The 25,073-nt window shown below is 25.5% G+C and overlaps 2 protein-coding genes across 3 annotated transcripts in view; one reads left to right on the forward strand and one right to left on the reverse strand.

Moving 5' to 3' along the window:
• The window catches only part of LOC101236989 (uncharacterized), a 127,051-nt gene that overhangs the window by 30,694 nt on the left and 71,284 nt on the right, over nt 1–25,073 (forward strand). The window contains exons 1-6 of one of the 2 annotated variants that reach the window (XM_065804151.1): nt 1,489–1,650; nt 8,053–8,113; nt 9,822–10,193; nt 16,183–16,503; nt 17,047–17,213; nt 24,815–24,953. In XM_065804151.1, coding sequence (XP_065660223.1) covers nt 1,648–1,650; nt 8,053–8,113; nt 9,822–10,193; nt 16,183–16,503; nt 17,047–17,213; nt 24,815–24,953 — 1,063 coding nt within the window. In that variant the 5' untranslated portion in view covers nt 1,489–1,647. Of the gene's footprint in view, nt 1–1,488; nt 1,651–8,052; nt 8,114–9,821; nt 10,194–16,182; nt 16,504–17,046; nt 17,214–24,814; nt 24,954–25,073 lie in introns of those variants that run through there. The other variant, XM_065804152.1, reaches the window with a different exon arrangement.
• LOC136084139 (uncharacterized) lies at nt 12,834–13,947 on the reverse strand. The gene is made up of 3 exons (XM_065804285.1): nt 13,592–13,947; nt 13,255–13,483; nt 12,834–13,178 (listed from the first exon to the last, which is right to left on the reverse strand). The coding sequence occupies exons 1-3, from the start codon at nt 13,945–13,947 to the stop codon at nt 12,834–12,836; spliced, it is 930 nt and encodes a 309-aa protein (XP_065660357.1).

Genomic DNA, 25,073 nt, shown 5'->3' on the forward strand with positions numbered 1-25,073 from the left:
CAATTTACAAAAAAACACATAAAGGCATATACAGTTATAATAATATTATTTTCTAATATAACTTGGAATTCGAACGATTTAGAATTTTAATGTAATCATAAAAAAAAAACGTTTTACAATTTGAATGTAATCATAAAAACGTTGATGCCAAGCATTAAGTTTACGGAGACAAAAAACTTATCAAATATTTCAACAATTTTTTTGATGCATCGGGAAGTCTTTGTATATTTTAAACTGAATATTTTAAAATTTACTGAGCTAAAATATTGTTTTTTATATTTTATAACAGAAATCCCACTTTTCATTAAATATTTTAGTGCTTTTGAAAATCGGCCAGAATTAGGACGTGGCCAGAAATAGGCCAGTTTACCCTAGTTAAAATAAAGTTAAAATCCCAAATTAGTTTTATTCGTTTGTTAGTTTTGATTAGATATTTTTTTCAAACTATTTAATAAAAATAGCATTTTATATTTTTTAGTGGGCTTGAAAGCCTACTAAAAGTATGAAAACTAAACATTTTAAAAATTCACTAAAAGTTTGAAAAGTTCAGTAAATATTTTGACCACAATACTGCAAACTTTTAAATTCCAATAATTCAAAAGAGATGTATATTGTAAATATACCTTTCTTTTTGACTATAATATATAAATATAATTGTATAACTTAATAGTTTATAAAATCTAATAATTTATTTATTTAATAATTTAACAAGTGTTAATTAAAACAAGTTTATGTTTAGGTTTCCAACACTTCACGGTAAATATTTATACATCTTTATGTTTCCAACGCTTCACGGTAAAAATTTAATGCTATTTTATAGCATTAAATTTTTTGTTCTTTAATCTTTACAAATTCGTAATATATAATGGAATCGTTTGCAGAGTATTGTAAAATAAAAATAAAAATTACAAAGCTACGTTATACAAAAAATATATAAAATAAAACTGTAAACAGTTATCAGTCACAGGATATTTCCATTTTCTTTGAGTTTCCGTGTTCTTATATTTTATGTTCAACGGCATTATACTAGAATATATTATAGTAAAAACAAACAAACAAAAAAATCTAGGTAATTTAGAATATGAAGGCGTTTGCTCTAAACTCTTTAAAAACAAATTTAAAAAAATTTGCTAAGACCTTTTTTTAAAAAAGGTCTTAGCAAATTTTTTTAAAAAAGTTTTTTAATGCTTTAAAAACTGTTACAAACTAAAAAAAAAGTATCAATTTTAAAAAATTAATATCGTTTTTCTCTTTTTGATTTAGCTCGTAACAAAAAAACGCATCGTAAAACAAGAAAAAAATTTTTAATCAATAATTTAAGATGGTATTTTATCAGAATCTGAATATGGCTCGATAAGATGTCAAATGTTGTATGCTATCATCATTTTTTGCGCAAATTTTGAAACCATTAACATGTTTTCATCGCGACTCGTAATTTAAAATACGTCAGCTTGTCAATGAATTCTCTATTCTACTCAAAATTCAGATTTCTACAGTTCATTTGTAAATATTTAATTTAGCAAATTCTTTTTGTAATTTATTCCACACGAATTGAAAACAAGAAATTTATAAAAAAAAGTATTAAAAATAAATAAATAAACAAATAAACAACAAGAAAAGGAAAATCTGGATAGTTCGTATGAAAACATGGTAATTAATTGTTACTAATAGTTGTTATTTATTGGTCAAGTTAATTATGTTGTTTATTTAATTATCATTAAAATATTTGTCTAAAAGTTTCAGACCATTATTAAAATTATTTTTTATGCCCTATTTACTGCATTATAAAAAAAGATAATTTTATTGTATAAAACATTTTGCTTTAAAAATAGAAGATATAAAAAAAAATAAAGAACTTTTTAAAAAAGATTCGCTAGTAAATAACACAGAAGATGAGATAGTTTCTACTTTACTTAACAAGTCCCTAGTAGCAAGAAATATTGGTGCAATAATGGTGCAATATTGGTCAATACCGGACAAGATATGCGATAATGCGCCTGTAATGGTGTACAATATTGCAACAAACTTGGAATACCAATATTGGAAAGTATAAACATGCCAAGATTGCTCCAATATTGTTTGTTCAATATTGGGGCCATATTGCTATGCTCACATTGGCTAATATTGATATGCCAATATTGGAGCATTAGCTTGTTAATATTATTATTTTCACATAGTTGTAGACATAAGTAACAAAAACTGTTACTTCTCGCTGTTAATGCTGTTATTTTATAATTGCAATCCTATATTTTTTACACTGCACGTTTAAAGTATACGCATGTATATATATATATATATATATATATATATATATATATATATATATATATATATATATTATATATATATATATATATATATATATATATATATATAAATGTATATATATATATTTAAACAACTTTAAAATGTATTCTACTCAATCGAGTGCTCAATGTTCTTAAAAGAACAGAGCAATTATATATTAGTAGAAAATCACTTAACAAAAATTTTTTTTCTTTTTACGCTGTGTTTCATCAACAAAGATTCATCAGAAATGAATGATCAAATTAATAAACTTCAATTTATACGAAAATTAATTACAGGAAGTCCCAAATGTCTTAACTACTGTAAATTTTCACACCTTTGCTGACACTATTATAAAAAGAATTCTTTAGAAATGATTACTTATGCTTTTTTTAAAATATTTTTTTTAAAAAGGGTATTTAAAGTAAATATTTTTTGAACTCATTTATTTTTAGAGTTTTTTTGGAGAAACTTATTTTCGTGTCTACATTTAGAAATTAATTCCGATTTTTTGTTTGACAAGCATTCTTGATTTGCATGTGTAATTATTTCAAATTTTTCTTGTAGGCATAGTATGCATTTTTTGGAAATATTGTTATATGCAGGCGCTGTTTTAAGGACGGATCAATTCAGTATAAAATCATCAATATTTATTCTTTTAATTCCCATATATATTTTGACAGCATGGTTTCTTTTGAATACTTTTTAATTTTGAAAGATTGCTTATGATTGGCAAAACGTTTATTCCATTCAATCTCTGTTATGTCAATATACTGTTTATCAGGTACATTCTTAAAGGAAACAACACATTTATATACCACATTTTTTGATAAACAACTTCTACTCATTGGATAATTGTTTTTTTTGCTGACAATTACAATTTTCTGTAGTTTTTTTATTTAGGATTTCTTTTTTGTTTAACAAAGCATTATTGTGACCTATAATCCTTTTCATACTTTTTGTGCAATTGTAGCTAACTTTAATTGTATTTCAATTAAAACTTTTATGTAATTTATTAGAGGGCGGGAAATGCTTATCGACCAATTTTAAAAACACTTTTCCTATGTTAGTGGAAACATTTTTGATATATGGGGGGGTTGAACCAAATTACGTTTCTAGTTCTATTTCGTTTTTTTGTATTCTTTTTTTCAGGGTCAAATTTTAGTTTAAAATTTTCAAAACCACTTCTTTTTAGTAATTTTTAGTAATGCGTAGAAAATCTGGTCCACAGCTCAATAAAATTAGAAAAGATATTATAAAAATTTTTAAAAATATTGGCTTTCAAATCGAAATAAACATAAATTTAAAAATTGTGAATTTTCTTAATGTCACAGTTAACCTCTCTGAAAAATCATATAAGCCTTTCAAAAAACAAAAAACGATGAAACAGAAAATTTACAGTAGTTAAGACATTTGGGACTTCCTGTAATTTAATTTTTGTATAAATTGAAGTTTTATTAATTTGATCATTCATTTCTGATGAATCTTTGTTGATAAAACACAGTGTAAAAGGAAAAAAAAATTTTGTTAAGTGATTTTCTAATCAAATAATTGATTTTCTAATATATATATATATATATATATATATATATATATATATATATATATATATATATATATATATATATATATATATATATATATATATATATATATATATATATATATATATATATATATATATATACATATATATATATATATATATATATATATATATCATTTATATATATATATATATATATATATATATATATATATATATATATATATATATATATATATATATGTATATATATATATATATATATATATATATATATATATATATATATATATGTATATATATATATATATATATATATATAGGGTAGATTAGGGTAATATGAGCACCTTAAGCAAAAATTGGAATAATTTCAAAAATAATTAAGCTGGATCCAAAATTTTTGCGAATAAACAATATTTACGGATCCCTTCTCATGATCCACTTAGATATTTGGGCACCCGAAATTTTTTCTTAAAAAACAGAGGTTTTAAAAAAGTCACAAAAATGCTCATATTACCCAGACCACTTGGTAATATGAGCACTTTAAATTAGCTCACAAAAAAACATTAATTTTGTAAAAAAAATACCGACCTGGCAATTAGAACTAATTTTTGGAATATAATGATTCGTTATTAACAAAACTTCTATTAAAAGATCAAATTTTAGGCCACTTTTTGTTGAAACAATACTACTATGTTTTCCGCAAGAAAAAAAAAAAATTTGTTCGTTATTTTTTCAATTTTATCAACTCAAACCTTTGAACGATAAAAATTCCATTTTTTTAAATTTAAATTACAGAAAAATATTTAGTATTGTTAAAATATTAAAAAGTTTTACTATATTTTATTTTTATTCAAAAAACCAATTAAAACCACTGCTTTTTTAGGACTTTAAGCTAGGTAATTTCAATAAAAATCACTGGGTAATTTGAGCATGCTCATATTACACAAAAATGGCATCTTTAAATAAAGTCAAAACTAAATGTTTCTATGAATTGTTTTTCAAGCCAAAAAGGATTAGATTTTTAGCTAACATATTTTTTTTTATGAAAAAATTAATTTCATTATTTTAGCACCAAAATTTCGCGCCACAGATTTATTCATGCGTGATAATTATGATAGATTGACAGCGTTTTAATTAGATGATACCCGCTAATTACTGCATATAGATTTACGCTAATTGTACTGATTCCTGTAATCACCACATAAAGTTGATATATATATATATATATATATATATATTAGACTTTTTAAATGAAATGATAAAAAAAATATATTGCCATTGTATTGTAGTTTATTAATTGCCAATATTGGCTATAAATATCAAAATTCGGACATATGTCCAAATTTTGATAAGTAAAATAAAATATTTTATATTGATGCAATAAATATTGCACCAATATTACACCAACAATGCTTGCTATTATGGTGCTTAACTTCTAATTTACACACAAAGTTGGTGGGTCCGTAACACCATCAATTAGTTGAATATTATGTAATTCGTCATCTACAATGTAATCACTTGTTATTTAGTTTCTACAGTGCGGCTAGACAAAGTACTTTTTACTCTTCTGAGTTTTTTGACAAGTCTTTAAATTAAATTATAAGCTGTTAACTTTTTAAATATTTGTTGTATTGATATATATATATATATATATATATATATATATATATATATATATATATATATATATATATATATATATATATATATATATATATATATATATATATATATATATATACATATATATAGGGATGAATGCATAAAAAAGTTAAGTACATTTAAAAGAAAAAAGCTCTTTGTAACAGTACTGTTACATATGTAAATATAAACACACACACGGATATTTTATTTTAGGTTTGGTTTGAATTTAGTCAAGTAAGATATAAAAATGAAAATCGACATCTAAAAGGATGCAGTCAAATCAAAATATGGATCATACTTTTTATAAGTTACATTACGGAAAACAAATAATTTTTGTAAAAAATTATGTGCTTTTTCAATAGTTTTTATTTCCTCCTTTATTTTGAATTATTTTACAAAGATGTTTTTGGCTTGCTTTTGGACCTTTGGGATATTTGCTTAGACTTTTTGGACCTTTGGGATATTTGGCTTTTGGACCTTTTGGACCTTTGGGATATTTAGCTTGCTTTTGGACTTTTGGGATACTTTTTTAGTGCTACATTTCGGTCCAGAAAACAGCGAGAACCTATGCGTAAGGATTGTTTAGAGTCGAAAGATATATACAATAAAACAACAGCAACCCAATTTTAGCGACACTAATAATTTTATTAACGTTGAACTTTTCTTATAATATTTTCTTTATGAGTTCAAATCTAGACTCACCAGACTAGTGAGTCTAAATTCGAACTCATAAATTTTGAAAAATGTGTGTTTTTTTTTTAACTAAAGGTGTCAGTCAAAATAGATTCTTCCACAAATGTTGGTTGCGCCATTAATTTGAATGAAAAAGGGTCTGATAAAAATAGTCTAACGAAATGGTCTGATGAAATGATTATCATTTCTAATGATCGGACCATACAACAGTGTCTTAGAATAAATCTGGTTTGTTATAGTGCAACTTAGCAAAGCCAAGCCATTTTTTAAGATTCAGATGATTAAAAAAATGGGCGATGATTAGCGACGTGATAGACGTGCTATCACGTCGCTAATAATCGCCCATTTTTTTGCTAAAGATTTTTTAAACCAATTATAGTTTTTATTGTATTGTTAATTGAAACTCTTAATCAACAATACAATAAAAACTACAATTGGTTTTCAATAAAAGGAATTTTAAGGAAACTCTTCTCTCAGTGCTGAGGCTGATATTTCTCAGAAATAACTTTCCATTTAGAAATTTTCTGGATAGATTTGCGCTTCATACAATGTTTTTCATATTTATTTATTAAGTTTTCTGCCCCCCTTCCCCCATCATAGAATGTATTGCATGTACCTTTAATTTTATACTTATTGCAGATTTTTATGGCTCCTACAATTGAAATAAAATACTTTTTCTTAATCTCTTCAATGAAGACTTCATATGTCATTTTGTTTTCTTTATTTGTAACAATCAAAGTACAATATTTTCTATTTTCAAATTTTCAAATTTATAAACTTGGTAAAAATGGGTAAGGGTAGGAGTACATAAAGCATAGTTGGTAATCCTTCTAGTGATAGTGACACAGTATAAAAAAATTGTTTTAGTTTATGATTTCATATTTAAATTAAGTGACAATATGAAAACCTTTTTAATTCTTGTAGTTAGTTATTAGTTCGACATACACTTGGAACTATTGCTTCTTTACCAATTTGTAATACTTTAATTACTGTTTATACTGTTATTTATTCTGCTTTGCTTGTTCAGATTTTTCAATTAGTTTCCTCATTCAGATAATTTAATCTATTTGAATATATGTTCTTCAAATTAATATATAAATCTAAATGATATATTTGAAGAAGTATGTAGGTTATTGATTTTTATCATAGCTGTTATCAAAAGTTACATTATATTAGCTCTCATGAATGTCATCAATCAAAAAGTAAAAATTTATCAATAATTAAAAAGATTAACATGCTAAAACTTTAGTTATGTTATAAAATGACAAAATGTTTTGATTAAATTGAAGCCAATATGGTTAATCAGTATCGATTGATTACACACAAAATTTATAACTTCCATTTCTATTCAGGATTATGTTTTTTAATTAAAATTTCAGAGTATCTAATAAATTTTCAAAATCAAAAAGTGTAATAAACATTAAATGTTAGAATGTCAATAAGCAGTACATAACAATATTAACAGTATTAACATTAACAATATTAATTAATTTTTAATATTAATTAATAACAGTTACATAATAATAGTAATCAGATAAAATTAATATCACACTTACATTAATATAAACCTAAAATTTTGACTAAACTATTATGTTATTCAGTATATAGTTAAAAAGTCCCTTTTTAGCTATATACTGAATTACAACAATCAAATGTATAAAAGCCATCATTTTAGTTTAATACCCTTAACAGATTTTTTTGTTTCTTGTTAAGATTCTATGTGAAGTTTTATTAAAAGTTGTAAAAAAGTTGCTACGAATGTTACAATCAAAACATTCTTCACAAATAAAGTACAGAAATTTTTATATTTACAAACCTGATAAGATTTTCAAAATATAAATGTTTGCTAAAATCTTGTTTAAGTGTTATTTTTATTTTAGAATAATGTCTTTAAAGTTGTATTGTCTGTACTGATCTTTTTTGCTGGTTTTACTCAGTCAGGTATGAAAAATAGTTTGCTGTATAATTTTGTCATCATTTTATAAATTTATATTCAACATATTTTTGTTTTATTTTTAAACATTATTGTTTAAACTGCTATATTTAAATACATTAATTAACTATTGATTATATAGAGTTATTAGGAATTTCATGCAGTATATCAATAATGGTAAAGCATATTGAGAACAAAAAAAGTAAAAAGTCTCACATAATGGGGGTTGGGCAAGATTATAGACTTTTTTGTTTGGCCATAAGTTCCTATCCATAATTATGAATGTTTTGCTCATTGGTTACTTAGTGGACCATTAGAGGTACTTTTGGTGGTCAGCTGATAACTTTTCAACATGTGGTATAGTGACTAGTCATTGGCTAATCACTTTTTGTGGCTGCCACCAATGGTTCACTAATGGTAACAAATAAGCAAAACTACAGTAGATTGCTCAAAATACCTATATGTGTCCACTGAAATTCTGCTATAGAATGTTTACTGGGTTGATGAACATGCTGCTGCATGGAGAAACAAATTGAGTACATTACTCTTAGGTAAGTGGTAGATTTGCTTCAATAAAGAGACTTATGGAGATGCTTTTAAAGTAAGCAATGTACCACTACCTAGTTGCTACAACTTATCCTTGATGTTCACATCCAAAATTCTTTTGTCTAAAAAAAAATTTAAAGAATACTTCTTTCAGGAAAAAGATGTTTTGGAAGCTTGTTTAGTTTTATTTATTATTGTAGCATGTTCTTAAATACTGTACAATATTTTAAATGACATACACCAAAGAAGGAAAATCAAAGTAAAAAGAAAAAACAAATTCTGAAAAATGTTTGGTATAACTTTTAAAAACAAAAAAAAAAAAATTTTCATTTTTTTTTATTGCATAATTTTTTAAAATAAATTTTGAGATTTTATAGCAAAAGTTTGAGATTTCATGTTTTCAAGATTGCAGTCATTAAAAAATAAATATAAATTTCGTATTTACGTTTGTATCAGTTAAATGTTTTTAAAATCCAGCAAGAAAATATGAACTTAAGAATTATTTAGTACAATTATTATATTTTAGATGATTTATTTTCTTTATTTTTATACCACGTTTAAAAAAAGAATTAGTTTTAAATTAGTTTATTTATTAATTAATAAATATATTATTACAATTTATTATCAATTATTTATTAATTATTAAATACTTATACAATAATATTTAATGACATGCATTAAATATTATAATATTAGTTATAACTTAATAAGTGTTAAATAAATTTTTTGTAACAAAAATGATAAAAATAAACTATGCAATTTTTTATTTTTTTTAATTTGGTTTTTCAAATTTAGCTTATTCTAAATTTTCATAACAATTTTTTTTAGTTTTAGTTTAGTAAAAATTTTACTCAAAGCAAACTATAAAGTTAAAAAAAATGTGTAAAAAGTTTACAAAATTTGTTTAAAAAAAAAAGGTGGTCTAGTATTCATAATATTTAATGGCATCAGTGTCACTTTTTTAGTTAAAAATATTACTTTAAAGTAATATGTTAATGTTTAGAGTTGGTAAAAATTATATATAAGTAGTTTTAATTAAATATAAAGTTTTAATTATTTAAAAGTTAAATTACATTTTATGTAAGTATATATATTTTAAAATTTTATATGGTTATTATTGTTAAATTTTGTTTTTAAAAATTGATAATTTTTAAAAACATTTTTTTTTAGTTTTATCAGGTTGTACTAATGATAATTCTACAGACTTCCAATTAACAGCAAGTGGTTACCATGTTGAATCTAATATTTCATGTGTTAGTGTTTGCAATTCATACAATCCATCAATTTTTTTCTATGCTTTTTTCCTTGAAGGTCAGCTTTGTTTTTGCAGAAATGCATCTCTTCCCCTGTTAAATATATCTAACTTCAACAGTCCTTGTGTCACAAGTTCATGTTTGAGTGATAATTCTACTTCTGATTGTTCTCTAAGCAGCTATGAGGTTTTGCCACTCACATTAGGCATTGTTGAGTGGAGCATAACTTTTAGTCCTACTGTTTTACTTGTAGACAATGAAATTCAAATACAGACGAATATCTTAAAAGGTAAATATTTTACTTATTTGGTTTATGGAAATTTCTAATCTTTTAATTTTAAAATTTAATATATATTTTTTAACTCACCTCTTCAAGGTATGTAAAATGTTCAAAACTTTAAAATAATTTTTCAATGATTTGTTGTTATAGTTGTTGTTAATACATTTTTCAACAACATTAACAAATTTTGACTAATGGATCTTCTAAAAATAGCAATTAAGACTATGCTATCGTATATTTTTGTGTCATTAGTTTGTCCTTTCTTTATATTTTTTCTATTTTAAGCTATGAATGATATTCAGAACTATTTATTTCTTCACAAACCCTTAAAATTCAGAATACTCTGGTACTTGTTGACATATTTTTCAGTTTATATATATATATATATATATATAAATATATATATATGTATATATATATATATATATATATATATATATATATATATATATATATATATATATATATATATATATATATATATATATTAGACACAGATGCAATATTTTTTGATGTTTGAGATACTGAACTTCCAGCCATGGAGCAAACTCCAAAAATTTATAAGTTTATCATTATATCAAATAAGGATGCTTTGCAAAAATTGCTATAATTAGAGCCTGGGTACAAAAAATCCTTAAAATTTTACCTACACATGCCCCAAACACGAGAACAACAAGTTGATAAAATTTTTTTTCTACTATTCTCAACCAAGTTTATATTTATCGATAAATTTAAGAACTCATACAATAATCTCTTTGCATTCAATAATTATTATCTTATAAAATTTGCAATCCCCTCAAATTGAGGGGGGCTCAAACTTTTTATGGTCATAGTTTTTGAATGCTAAAATATTTTTGTGTGAATTTTAAAATTTATCGATGAATATAGATTTAGTTAAGTATAGTATAAAAATTATTTTATCAACTTGTTGCACAGTGTGCCCAGAATGTGGTTTTTTGGAAAAAGTTCATAAATCCGTTATTTGTTAATGAAATCTTGTGAAAACTTTAGTATATTACTTTTTTGGGCTGAAGAATCTGATTCTGAGGTTAGTTTTTACGTGTGGGCACTCTGACCCAGTAAATGGGGCAACAGTGGGGGAGGGGGAGGGGCGCCAAGAGTCATGCTCTTACTTTTTTTAAAATTTTCAAATAAACTATAAAATATAAATTAAAAAATAAAATTTTTTTTTAAAAAATTTGTCTTCCACCGCCCCCCGCCTTATATAACAAATAGCCTCTCGATCCCCGTGACCAGTAAGCTCATAGCTAGCTAGGTTGCTTGGAAAAGGATATCATATCCAATTCATAATGAAATATGTTTGGCTATTAATAATTTTAAGAAACTCATAATGAATGAATTTGAGTTTATAATAATTTAATATTAAACACAAATATACACAGATATTAATCTTATTGATTTTATATGGTCACAGAAAACATTCTTGAATTATCATTTTTTCTTCAGTAAATATGTTGTTCACGTCTACTTTACACCCTCTTGTGGTATGTCCGAATTTTCCACATAATCCACATTGCAAAAGTCTTTTTTTACTGGCAATAATTGGATGTGTTCTTATCATCAGTCTGCAGTAAATGTCATGTGTATTAATTTGCAAAGACATCTGTCTGGCTTTACAACTTGTTCCTGATTTATAAGCCTTAATGTATTTGTTCCAACTTTCGCTTGACTGCTCGGAGTACTTAGCAATGGGTGATCCACCTGTAAGCATAAACAGTTCCCAGGCATGTGCACACATTTGATGTACACTGGGGCTGAGCATAGCCCATGGAAATGTCTGTTTATGGAATATCATTAATCCATAACCAACTTCTTTAACTTTATCAGGATCAACTTTTTTGCTAACATCAACATGCTGATTAATGCTAAGTAGTATATTGAACTTAGATAACAAAGTCGAGAAGCTATCTTGGTCTTCTGTTTTAAGAATTATGGAACAGATTGACTTTCTTTCTTTTGGACTAAAAAAACGATCTGCTAATGGTCCATTGTTAGTGTTACCACCACTAGAAGTAGAAGAATCAAGAAGCATTCCTGTTTTTTCACGTACGTTTTGAATAACTTTTTTTTTTGCTGTTTTCAGAGCAGTTTTTACCTTTATGTCCTGCTCAGACCATGTATGGGTTTGTTTACCCACAATGTGATACAAAATTTTCAGACAGTGGTCGAGTGCACGAAGCTTTTGATGCAGAATGGCAAAAAATTTTACATCTGATTCAACTATAGGTTCATGGCATTGTCCATGTCTTTCTGTATATTTGTACAAGATTTTGCCATTTTCTAGTCTTCTCCAGGTACTGAGCACATCATTGTAATTTTTATCTATGGTGAACCCATGTAGTATACATACCAGGTCATTGGCATCACTTCTGGAACATTTGCAGTAGTGACAAAAAGCTCCAGAATCACCCACCAATAAGTCTACCATTTTGCCATCAACCATACTAATCTCTGTTTTTACAAATATTTGTAACCCATTTATTGAAAGAATAGGCTGAGTTTCATTTTTAGGCAGTTGACTCAGAGTTGCTTTAAAATACTCCTTAACACTCTCCCTAGTTTCTTTTGCTTTCACTAGAATAACAGGCCTGGCAAAAGTAATAGAGTTAGGGGTTGGATTAGTCCAGATTACTTGGTTTTTGAATCTTTAATTTCAAGAGGACACCAAAAGGAGCAAATATAATTTGTTCCCTTTAAGTCTGTATCTTGAGGATCGAAAAACTGATGACGATAATTGTGATTTCCAGACCCATCAAGTCCAAATTTACCCTCTACATGTATAGAATGATTTTCAGCACAAAACTCGGATATATCTAGTAGAGACTCAACAGTGTCTTTGATAACATTGTTCACAGGGGATGAAGTTTGCTTGTCGTCACTGCTTAATTCTTTTGGTAGCAAAGTACGTTTAAAGGTATCTACATCATTCCTTGTTGGCAACATTAGTTTTGGGAGAAGCTCAAGTCTCAGTTCCTAGGGAAATATACAAAATTTAAACGTACAAATATAAAAACAATTAGCTACAACAGTATTTGATTGCATACTTTACCTGATATTTATTTATGGATAGATCCAAGTTGTAAATTAAAGCAATTGCTTCCTGTACCGATATTGTTGAAAGTTTTACTCCTTCCATCTTCCCCCATCTTTTTTCGCATCTTTGGACAACTTCTTTTAAGTATTCTGATTTATCTACACCTTGTTCACTCGCATGTTTTTCCACAATGTCCACAAAATCATCCAGAATTTTGTTGTATGTACGTTTTTCAGGTTGATCACTGGATTAAATGATAACGTTTTATGAAAAGTAAAAAAATAGCTACTGGGTGTCCCAAATAACATGATGCTTAAGAAATTCAAATAAATGTCAACAGTTAAACTTTTACCTTAGTCTTTTTGATTTCCGTCCTCTTTTAGCTTGTGGAGCTCCATCTTCTTCTACATCACCCCTGGATGATGATGAGGCTGCAACAGGTAGATTTCCAGGCAGTTTTATCCCAACTTCGTTTCTCCAAATTTCCAATTCGGCCACAAGTTTATTTTGTTTCAACTTTGAATATTTTTTTACATGTCTTTCAAATTGCTTTAGAATTTTCTTGATGTTATCTTTTTCATCTTCTAAAGTTAGATTATGTCTCACTTTGATTGTTTTTAAAATTAGCTTTGATTTTTCCAATGAACTTAATTTGATGTTCAAGGTTAGTAAAATTTCTTCTAATTCTCCTTTTTTTTTCAATAACATTTTATCACATGTAATCAACAGGTATTCCTGAATCGTCCGTGAAAGTTTATTTTCATAAATTACGCAACCTCAAATATCAAACTTGTATGAACAAATAAAATTCAAACTTAAATTACTCAATTTCCGGGGATAACCGGACTGTGTAATTTTTACACATAAAAATAGAAAGTCTACATTGAATGAAACATTTGAGTTTGTTTGCGGCCTCCTGCGGCCTTTTTTTTCCTGTGACTTTGTTTTTAAAAAAAATTAATATGTTTTCATATATTTTAGAATTTTTTTAGGTATAAACAAAACTGCACAAAACAAATTTTTAAACTTCAATTTCAATTTTTATTGAAGTAATTCACAAATTAAATATTATTTACAGACCAGGATAGAATTTTTTTTTAAATTTATGGAGTCAATTTTGATATATAGCGTTTCAAAGTTATTGTTAAAAAACAGTATTGGTACAGTTTTAATACAAATATTTTGAGTCAACTTTTTCTTCAACTTCAAACAGCTATAAAAACAAAATGGTTTGATGAATTTATAATTTTTTTTTTGCCATGACCTACATATGTCTTACACAACATAAATTTACAATTTAAAGTGAAAAAATAAAAGGTCAGAAAAATGAATTTTTTCATGTCCTGGGCACACTGTGTGTTGCTCTCACGTTTGGGGCAGGTGTAGCTAAAATTTTAGGGCTTTTTTGTTCCCAGACTCCATATATATATATCAGGCTGATATACATATATATATATATATATATATATATATATATATATATATATATATATATATATATATATATATATATATATATATATATATATATATATATCAGCCCTAAGAATTAGGGTCAGCATTAGGTTGACCTAGAAGTGTTTAGGTCAGCAAAAAATTGGCGACCTTGTTTCTATGTTTTTATTTTTATTTTTGCCGACCTCATGCTCTATAAGATTAATGTCGGCATATTATTGTCGACCTCATTTTTGCAAATTCCAAACTCTGTATGTTTATATATATATATATATATATATATATATATATATATATATATATATATATATATATATATATATATATGTATATATATATATATATATATATATATATGTATATATATATATATAATATATATATAATATATATATATATATATGTATATATATATATATATATATATATATATGTATATATATATATATAATATATATATAATATATATATATATATATATATATATATATATATATATATATATATATACACTTATATATATATATATATGTTTATATATATATATATGTTTATATATATATATATGTATACAAGCCTCGGCAGGAATAAATGAGAGCGAGAGTAGAGAAAAACTCTCTTTTGGTTTTTGCATGATTTATCTTTTTGTTCATTAAAAAAATTGCTTATTATTACAAAATTTGGTTTTAGACTTGTTACAAGTATGTTTGTAACATTGATGTTACAAGAATATTTACATAACAAGTGTCATTTATTGCACAGTGAAAAAGTTCCTTAGATGAGAGTTGTCTTTGGGTTTTCACACTAGCTAATTATTTATTTATTAACAACATTACTTAGTTCATAAAAAGTTTGACATAGAACTATAAGAGTTTTTACTGCTAACAGAAAATATTTTATATTTTCTTACTGTTTTTACTGCAGATATTTTAAGAATTATTACAACAATCAAAAGTTCTAGTACAAAAGTAAATAATATAATAAAGTAATTAATATATAAAATATATAATTCATTACATAAAATAGAAATTATTATGCAATAATTTAAAGTTTAATATTTTTATTTTTTATTAGTTAAATAATTTTGTATTTTATCAGTTTGCCTATCTAACCAAAAACATTTGCATTTAAATTGGTACTCTTTTTTTTATGGAACAATCATGCCTTTTAAAAAGGATTGCAGTTTATTATCCAATTAATTATTATTTTTTAAAATGGCTTTGTTTTTTCATTTTAGTTACAATGATAAATATACTTTTTTACATTTTTGCGAGAGCTGTAAATTGCTCCCATAAAATGTCTCAGCAAGAACGAGAGCTAAAGCTCTTGCTTCCTGTTGAGGCCTATATATATATATATATATATATATATATATATATATATATATATATATATATATATATATATATATATATATATATATATATATATATATATATATATGTATAATGTATAAATATATATACATAGATAATTGTTTGTGTTAAGGTGATGTATCAAGTGCGTATGTGAGACCATTACTGAGTAACTTACCATTAGATGTTCAAAACATCAATGGTATGTTGATAAGAAGATATTTTTATTTACCTGGTTTACAGCAGTGGTCACAAGAAATAGGAAATGCTTTCACAAACCCGTTTATTACTACAACATGGATACAAATTGATGAAAAAGTTGGTGGTATTCACTTAATCACATCTGCAGTTCCAGTTAATGGTTTTTACAATTATTTTTTGGTTATTACACAAGGAACAAACATAAGTGTAACTCTTATGCTCCCATCAAATAAAATTTTATTATTTGATGCAGGTATGCTAATGCATTTAATCTTAGTTTTATTTAATAGTGTCATCAATTTTATCATTTTAAAATATCATTTCTTTAATTTTCAAATCAAGTATAAAGTTTATTTTATCATTTCATCATTGTTTCATTTACACCAAATATTAATTAAATCGTTCACAAACAATATGAAAAGTTACACCTTCACTTCTAAAGATTACACACACACATCTTTGACCGACACAATCTGATTATGAGCTATGCCTGAGTTTAACCTGTAAACAGATAAGATTTAGGTTTTATTTTTACTACATTAAAACTTTTTTAGGGGTCATTGCAGTTGAAGAGTCTTTTTGTACTTAAGTTGTTAAAAATTATTGTTTCAACCTTCACTTTGTTCCATAACTATAAAACACAAATCTTGACAAATAGTCAACATATTTAGCATGGAGGGTGGTAGGTGTTGTGAGGGATGTAAGTTTAGATTGTAAGCATACATCAACTCTAATATGATTTCTTTTTCAAAGAAGATTAAATGAAAATAATTTTAAATATATAAATTTTCTTTAGACATTATTCGTTCAGCATATGGACTAGATTTACTTTCAGTTTATAATTATTCAGAAAAAAAGTGCAATCTTTCAGGAGGTTTTATTTTAAAGCAAGTTATTTTAAAACCTGGTCGTTTTACAAAAGTGAAATTAAAAGTATCTGACATAGGAGCTTTAGAAATTGCAGTAAGTTTTTTCTTTGTTTACATAACTTATATTCTTCTTTTTTTTAAAAAAAAAAAAAAAAATCCATTCCATTCTGAGGCCTTTCATTGTTGTATACATACTTTTTATTTTTTAATGTATTTTTTGTTTTATTTATTTTTTGTTTGGTGATATATTTTTTGTTTATCTTAGTTCATATTAGTATTTATATAACAAATTATTTTTTATTATTATTGTTAGTACTGTTTAGGTGCATTGTCTGTCTTATTTATATTTTAAATATTCCTCTATTAATCTTTTTTTTTGTCTTGACAACTGTCAAAGTATGCCTTATTTGAAAAATAATTCTCCTTTATTCTAATGTACTTCATTTCTGTACTTCATTTGCTCGTGTGTGACCATTCGACGAATTTTATTTATGTCAGAATTATATATATGCCAAAGTTTATAAATAAGTTTTTTCTTCGTTTACATAACTTATTATATTCTTCTTCTTTTTTTTTTTTTCAAAAATCTTGCCAGAAACTAAATTTACAGCCAGAACCAACATCAGTGCTTTGACCAACTCTCAAACTAATCAAAACATGGCAATCTTAATAAAAATAATTAATTTAGGTACATTGCCACATTATGACTAATTAAATAAAAAAAAACACTATTTAAAAACCAGAAATGTATTTTTTTTTTTTTTTTTTCTTATTACATATTTTTTGTTTTTTAATTTTATTTAATATAAGTATTTCTACATTTTTTTTTTAATTTATTTAATTACTTCTATTTTTATTATTTTTATTTTTAACAATCATTTTAGTATACATTTACTAACTAAATTATTTATTTAGTTTGACTTCAGTTGAATTCTTTAGGGATCAGTACAGGGTACTTAGAATTCAAATATAAAAAAACTTTTGATAAAAAATTTGATACATATACTTTCATACATATAATTTGATATATTTTTAATACATAATTTTTAATACTACATAATTAGGAAAACATGATTAGTATTGTGAAACATTTTTTATAAAAACAACACTTGGGCTAAAACCAAAAACTAGTTAACAACATCAACTTTGTACTTACAAAGAATTAGTTTAATACTTTAAGTTAGTTTAATATCTTTTTTTAATAACAAAACAAACATTACATGATTAGGATAATTAAGTATTTTTTATTAAAACAATCTAATGAGGTCTCTACAGTCAAGAAAGCATTTTTTTTTAACTGTTGTTACAACACCCTCATAATCATTCAACTCCAAAGCACAAAACTTAAGGAATATAGCTGCTGCACAGAAATATTTAAACAATTTTGGTGTGGTACTACTAGGGGTGTGGTGAGGATTCAACTTGAAACTTCTTGCAAAATCCAACATTGGATGCTTGCAACTAAACAAACATTTAAAACTAGATCACTGCCACATTTGTTACATTAATAAAATGTAAAGATTTTTTTTGTAAGTATTAATTGAGATGATATAATTTGGTTTAGTTAATGACCTCTTTGCACAAGTTGTATCTCCTAAAGTGCTAAAAACCTGTTTTTCTGGAACATTTATTGCTGTTATCTGAAAAATTTGTTTAACATAAAACTCTACTGGATCAATTTTTTGCATGATCAAGACCCAGTATTTATTCTCTATCAATGACGATTCATAAAATTTACTACTTCTTCAGTATTATCATTATATTTTTTTATGTATCATATCTTTTTGTATTTCTTTAATTATTACTCTTAAAAGTGAGAAGACAAATTTTGCTGAATGATAAGTTAAACAAGATTGAGCTTTGGTTAATGAAACAAGTTTCCTTAAACAAAGTATAATGTAGAAAACTCAGTAAGAGTGTTGCCATTTATCAGTATAAAAGTATCAACAATATTGCATTAATTATTAGCAGTAAACAAATGAGTTTTGTTTATATTAAAATTTATTAGCCATTGCAAGCTCCAAGCTGTTACAAAAAAGAGATCATGTTCATGATTGGCTCCCTGTTCTATGTGATCAATAAGTTATGACTTTTTGTCGAGACTAGAGTGTATGCTTGTATCATTAACAAATGTAACCACTTTGAGATAAAATTATCAAGAAGACTGTCATTATAGATAAGGAAAAACACAGGATTATGGATCAATTCTTGTGTAACCCCAGAAGTTATTGGAAATGAAGGAGAGTGTTATTTAGAAATGAAGGAGAGTGTTGTTTAGAAATAAAGGAGAATGTTGTTTAGAAATGAAGGAGAGTGTTGTTTAGAAATGAAGGAGAGTATTGTTTAGAAATGAAGAAGAGTGTTGTTAAGAAATGAAGGAGAGTATTTTTTAGAAATGAAGGAGAGTGTTGTTTAGAAATGAAGGAGAGTGTTGTTTAGAAAAGTTCAAGATTTAAGAAAAGATTTGAAAGATTCAAGAAATAAATTTGAGTAAAAATTCTTTGCAAATAATTCTGCCTTGTAATTGGGAAATATAATAAGATCAGATCCATATATGAGAGAATGTTAAACTTGCTTTTCTTAATGGTATGTAAAAGATTTTCCAAAATTTTCCCTTTAGAACCTTATTTCTTAAACAAAATGCAAAATTTGATTATCTCTAAATAATAAGCCTTAGTATTAGGCAATAGCTTTTTTGCATCATTTTTTTCAATGATAAAGAAAAATATTTTTTGAATTGTTATTCTTGTGAAAAAGATAGAAATAGCAGCTACACAAGAAGAAAAAAATCAAGATGGTAGAGCGAGGTTTGATTTAAAAAGCTTCCATGCTTGTAATCCAGAAAATTACAAAAGAGGTGCAATATTAGGTATAGAGTTAAAAGCCATACGTTAGTAAGATAACAATTACAGGACAAACATGATATTGAAGGAGTACAAAATAAAATTTTTTTGAAATCATGATTTTAACTATCTAAGGAAAAACAAGAAGAAAATAAGCACAAGTTAGGGAGATTAAGAAATAAATTAATAAATGAAGATAAGTGGTTTGTCTAGAAAATGAATCACAAGGTTAAGAAGTTGAGAAAGACCTTAGGTTTAGAACTTTAGAGCCAGCAAGTTCGCTTATAATCAAGGGTGAATACAGGGGAGGATTCATGGGGATCCGGACCTCTTGCCATTTTTCTCTATAACAGTTTTATTTAGTAGTTTATTGGCAATTACGTTGTATAAACTTGTATGAACGCCTATGAGAAGTGATTCGCCTCATAAATACAGAGTAGCATGATTGTCAAAACATACCATTAAAAGATTTTTTAATGTTGTGCTTGTTACTAAGGTTTGAATATTTAGCTCTGACAGTTCCATTCCCACAAATGAAAAACGATTAAGTTGAATTGAAAAAATGACTTTAAAGCCACAACCTACTATAGTCCATACAAATAACTGTATATTTTTTTCAAGGTATATAACTTTATTTTTTTATACAGAACTAAAAAAACATTTTGTGTAAATGGATAATCTTCTTGATTTTGCTGCAAAACAGTTAAAGTGGATCCATGGTAAAAGATTTAAAATTCTTAATATTCTTGATTTTAATTCATTAAAATTAAAATATAAACAATAAATGTAACTGTAAATAAAATTTTTTTTCAAAAAATAAGAAAAGTAATTTTGAAATGCCAAATCATCATAAACATAGAAAAAAAGTGAGTTATGGAACTGTTGCCATGTTTTTTTTGTTAGCATAGGGTATGCCAAACTATCCATAATGCTATGCAATAGCATTATCAACTATTATTATTTTAACTATTGATTATCATTATTTGATAAATTGCCTCTTAATATTATTATAAGATCCAGATATAATTTTTTAAAATTGTAAGAAATTTTTCCCAGGGAAGAGGACACACCTCCCCGACCCATCTCATTTGAGACCCCCTCTTTTTTATAATGCTGTATTTGCCCCTGTCATACTAGAGCTAAACCATTCAATGCAATGAGCTTTAAAGTCACGAATAACAGTAAAGTTGGCTGAAAAATAACAAGAAAAAGCTTGGTTGGTTTGACCAGAAATGATATCAAAATAATAGCAGTCCTAGAAATAATTAAAACAATAAAGAACAAAAAGATTGGTTGATTGAGACAAGCACATAAAAGTCAGTGGATTCAAACCTGATTATTTGAAAAACGGTTAAAAAAACATTTATAGGTATGTTCAGGCCATGCATGTGTTCCAAAGATGAAACAGCCAAATTTAAATTAGTCTTATAAAGAGCAAGTAGGTCTGGTGAACTTTCTAAAAGGTAAAACACAATGGAAAAAAGTTTACTTCAAAGACCACAAATGTTTGTAAACTATAATTTGTAACAATTCAATAGTAATGATGGATTTTTTTGTTTTATAAGTATTATTCATGTTTTAAATTATTTGAGAAACTGACTCAATCATAGATTGTGCATGACACAGCGAAAAGCAGTTGCTTTATTCCTGCTAATTAATTCAAAAAAGCGACAAAGAGCTGATAAGAGCTTGACAATGACATTAAAACATAAGCAAAACATTTATTGCTAACAATTATTAATTCCCAAATTTCTGTCCAGGTTGCAAGCCTATTTAGAGCAACAGCTAAATCTTGAACAAGATCCATGTCACAATAAGAACTAGATAACTTGACATCATCAACAAAAAGTTTAAAAAAAAATTAAGATGGCTACTAAATCATTGTAAAAAAAATTTTACTCCTAACACATTAATGTTATTTGAAAGAAACTTTAAGAATGTTAATTTAACTATTCTTGTGAAATGTTTTGTACCCTTGTGAATAAGCCGAGCAAACAATATCGTATAAACTAATTTCAAACAGGTTTTGTTTAACTATGCTGTTTTATACCTTCCACTAAAACTGAATAACAATGATAGTTTTATTTAAAGAAAGTTTAACATATTTGTGTTAAAAAAAACTGTTTGTTAAATTCAAAATAAATTACATAGTTAAATTAAAATCTCTTTAGGTTAATATTAAAAAGTAAATAATTTTAAACTCAATATTTAAATAACAATTAATCTCATGTGGTTTAATAATTATTCACATATGGTTTAACAATTAATCATATGTAGTTTAACAATTATTCACATGTGGTTTAACAATTATTCACACGTGATTTAACAATTATTCACAGGTGGTTTAACAATTATTCACATGTGGTTTAATAATTAATCTCATATGATTTAAAAATTAGTCATGAAGTTAAACAACTTATCACATGTGGTTTAAAAATTATTCACATGTGGTTTATCATTTATTCTCATATGTTTTAACAACAGTTGTTTGTTCACATGTGGGTAAAAAAAAATTGTTAAGTTTTTCAGATGATACTATTTCAACATGTAGAAATCTTAAAAGCCAGTAGAATTCAATTAGCTTTATTTACCAAATAATATTTGTTCTTTATATAATTCAAGTGGCAAAAAAAAACTGCTTCCACTTTGCAGTTTATCATTTATTAGTCTTCCTCTGGCTAAATCAGTAAATTGTTATTTATTGAAACAACTGTTAACTTAATAAAGTTTTCTTTTTCTAATATTTAGGAATTTTTTCTCTATTATGTCAATATGCTTGAGGTCACACATGACCCAATTTCAGGCTAACATGTGATTTTTAAAATTTCCCAATTTATTATAAAATTAAGCAAGGTTACAGCGTTTTTTCATTTTCAGAGTCAATGTAAATATATTTTTAATTCATAAAATTATATTTTATAAGTATAATATTTTTACATATCTTTTAATTTAGAATGTTTAAATATGTTCTGTTTTGAACAAGGTTTGTTTTCTTTGCACTCATATTTTCAAAATTCAGGAAAATAAATAAAGATCTTGGCAAAAGTTTTACTATATGTTGAGGTTAATTTTGCATGCTGCCTTTTTAACTATCACTCAGTTGGTCTTCTTAATATTATTAGCAAGGTCTTAACAAACATTTTAAGTTCAACAATTTATTCTCTGACAAATAATATAGGTTTAAATCCTTTTTTTCTATTGTTGACTTACTAACTGTAAACACAGAATGGTTCTATTGTGTACTAAATTGTAGTATTAGATGGGGAATATTTCTCTTGACTTATCAAAAGCTTTTAATAATGTCTAGCATGCTGGTTTTCTCCATAAGCTTTATGGTGTATCTGATAAAGTTTTTAGAATCATTGAATTATTTTATTTTAACTACAGTATTAAAGTTGCCCTTGTTAGACAACACTAATTTTATGTTCAGTATCTTCTAGTATACTGCAAGCTTCCATCTCAGGTCCTGAGTTGTTCCTTATCTATACTAATGTTTTCCCTGATAATCTTGCTTTTAAAGTTTAATTACAAAACTTTATTCTCCTGACAAAAAGTTTTAAACTTGGTTTTTAAAACAGGAAGTTTAAAAAATTAGATCTTAAATGTGGCTTCTTTTCTGTGACTGGTTCTTGCAGTGACTGGTGTAGTTTAACATTTTGGTTTTTCTAATGATCCCACTTTTCTTTCAGACAAGATATACAAATACAAGTCTTTTAAGACTGTTCATTTGTGCTCAAAAATTTTTTTATTCATCTTGTCTTTTTTTTGTATTAATCCTTCAAAACTCTTTTTCTGTCTTCATGTTTTTCAAAACTCTATTTTGTCTTCATTTTTTTCTGACCTATACTATTTACAGTTTTTTAAGTTTTCTGTCAACTTTTTTGTTGCTTTTCAGTCAATTATTTTTGTACTTTTTAACTCTTTTGCTCTCCCTAAATATTATTTTTGAAAAACTCTCATCTTAAATAAAGGTTTCCTTTTTGCGAGGAAGTTTAAAAAAAGATATGAAAAAGAAGTTTTATTAAGACGAAAAAAACTTTTTTATTTTTAATGTGTAAATTATGATATTGCCATTTTAATTTTTTTATCATAGTAAATAATTTTTTACCACAAAATAACTTATTTGAAAGTTAAACATTTTAGGAAATCATGTGTCATTGCTCATTAATGCCATAAAACTGGTAAAAATAGACTCTTTAAGAGTTACCACAGAGTTCTTAAAATCTCAATATTAAAATTGTTAAAATAAGTATTATACTTTAGTTACTTCATATACTACAAAGATAAAGATACTACAAAGAGTAAAGTTTTATATCCAAAGAAAGGTTTAGGCAACAATCTGTAAATTGAGATATCAGTTAAGTCAAGTGAGTTAACTATCAGTCAAGAAACCATAAAACACTAGACTTCATGATTAACAGATAAACAAGAGGTGCAAAGGGAAATTAACTTGTTCTCCTCTTAAGCTTTTGTAAATCTCCAAATGTTTAGTTAGTTTTAAAAAGTTTTTGTAATCTATGATAACCAAGCAAAAATATTTTTTTTTACTGATGACTTCATTTTTACTTTTAATTTCTGTCCAATCTTTACAATAATGGAAATACAAATAGTGAATAATAAAGATATGTATTTAAGAAAATTTATAGTTTATACATCACACAGTTATGTAATAATATGTATGTATGAAATAACATGTAATAAATAAAGATAAATAATTATTTATTCTCAAAATTTATTAGTTATTTGAAATTTTAAAACAAGTTCATCAAAATTATAAGTTTACTTAATAAAAGAAAAAACTCTTTTAAGTTACACTACAGAATATATTTCACTACCAAGCTTTCTTTCATAGATTTTGAGACCAATATGCAATAGTTCTACTACTTTTTGTTCCTTTACCATGGATTGTGCTACTGACTGTTTTTCAACAGACTTAATGGAAGATGTTGTTTCTCCAAATTCATCTATTATTACAGCTTTGGTTGTAACTAGTAAGTATATAACTTTTAAATAAAAAAAGTACTTTTCACTATAATAATATTTTTCAAAAATTGTTATACATTATATATACCAAATAAATATACCTTTTTTGATGTTTTTTTTAAACTTGA

The sequence above is a fragment of the Hydra vulgaris genome, chromosome 08, assembly GCF_038396675.1.
Source record: "Hydra vulgaris chromosome 08, alternate assembly HydraT2T_AEP".
Classification (NCBI taxonomy): domain Eukaryota; kingdom Metazoa; phylum Cnidaria; class Hydrozoa; order Anthoathecata; family Hydridae; genus Hydra; species Hydra vulgaris.

What these genes read in the sequence shown, in the direction of transcription:
- LOC136084139 (XM_065804285.1), bottom strand. Translation starts at nt 13,947, where the DNA reads ATGTTATTGAAAAAAAAAGGAGAATTAGAAGAAATTTTACTAACCTTG. An exon ending in CGGAAATCAAAAAGACTAAG is followed by an intron (nt 13,484 to 13,591) that starts GTAAAAGTTTAA and finishes CATTTAATCCAG; the next exon opens with TGATCAACCTGAAAAACGTA. An exon ending in TATCCATAAATAAATATCAG is followed by an intron (nt 13,179 to 13,254) that starts GTAAAGTATGCA and finishes ATATTTCCCTAG; the next exon opens with GAACTGAGACTTGAGCTTCT.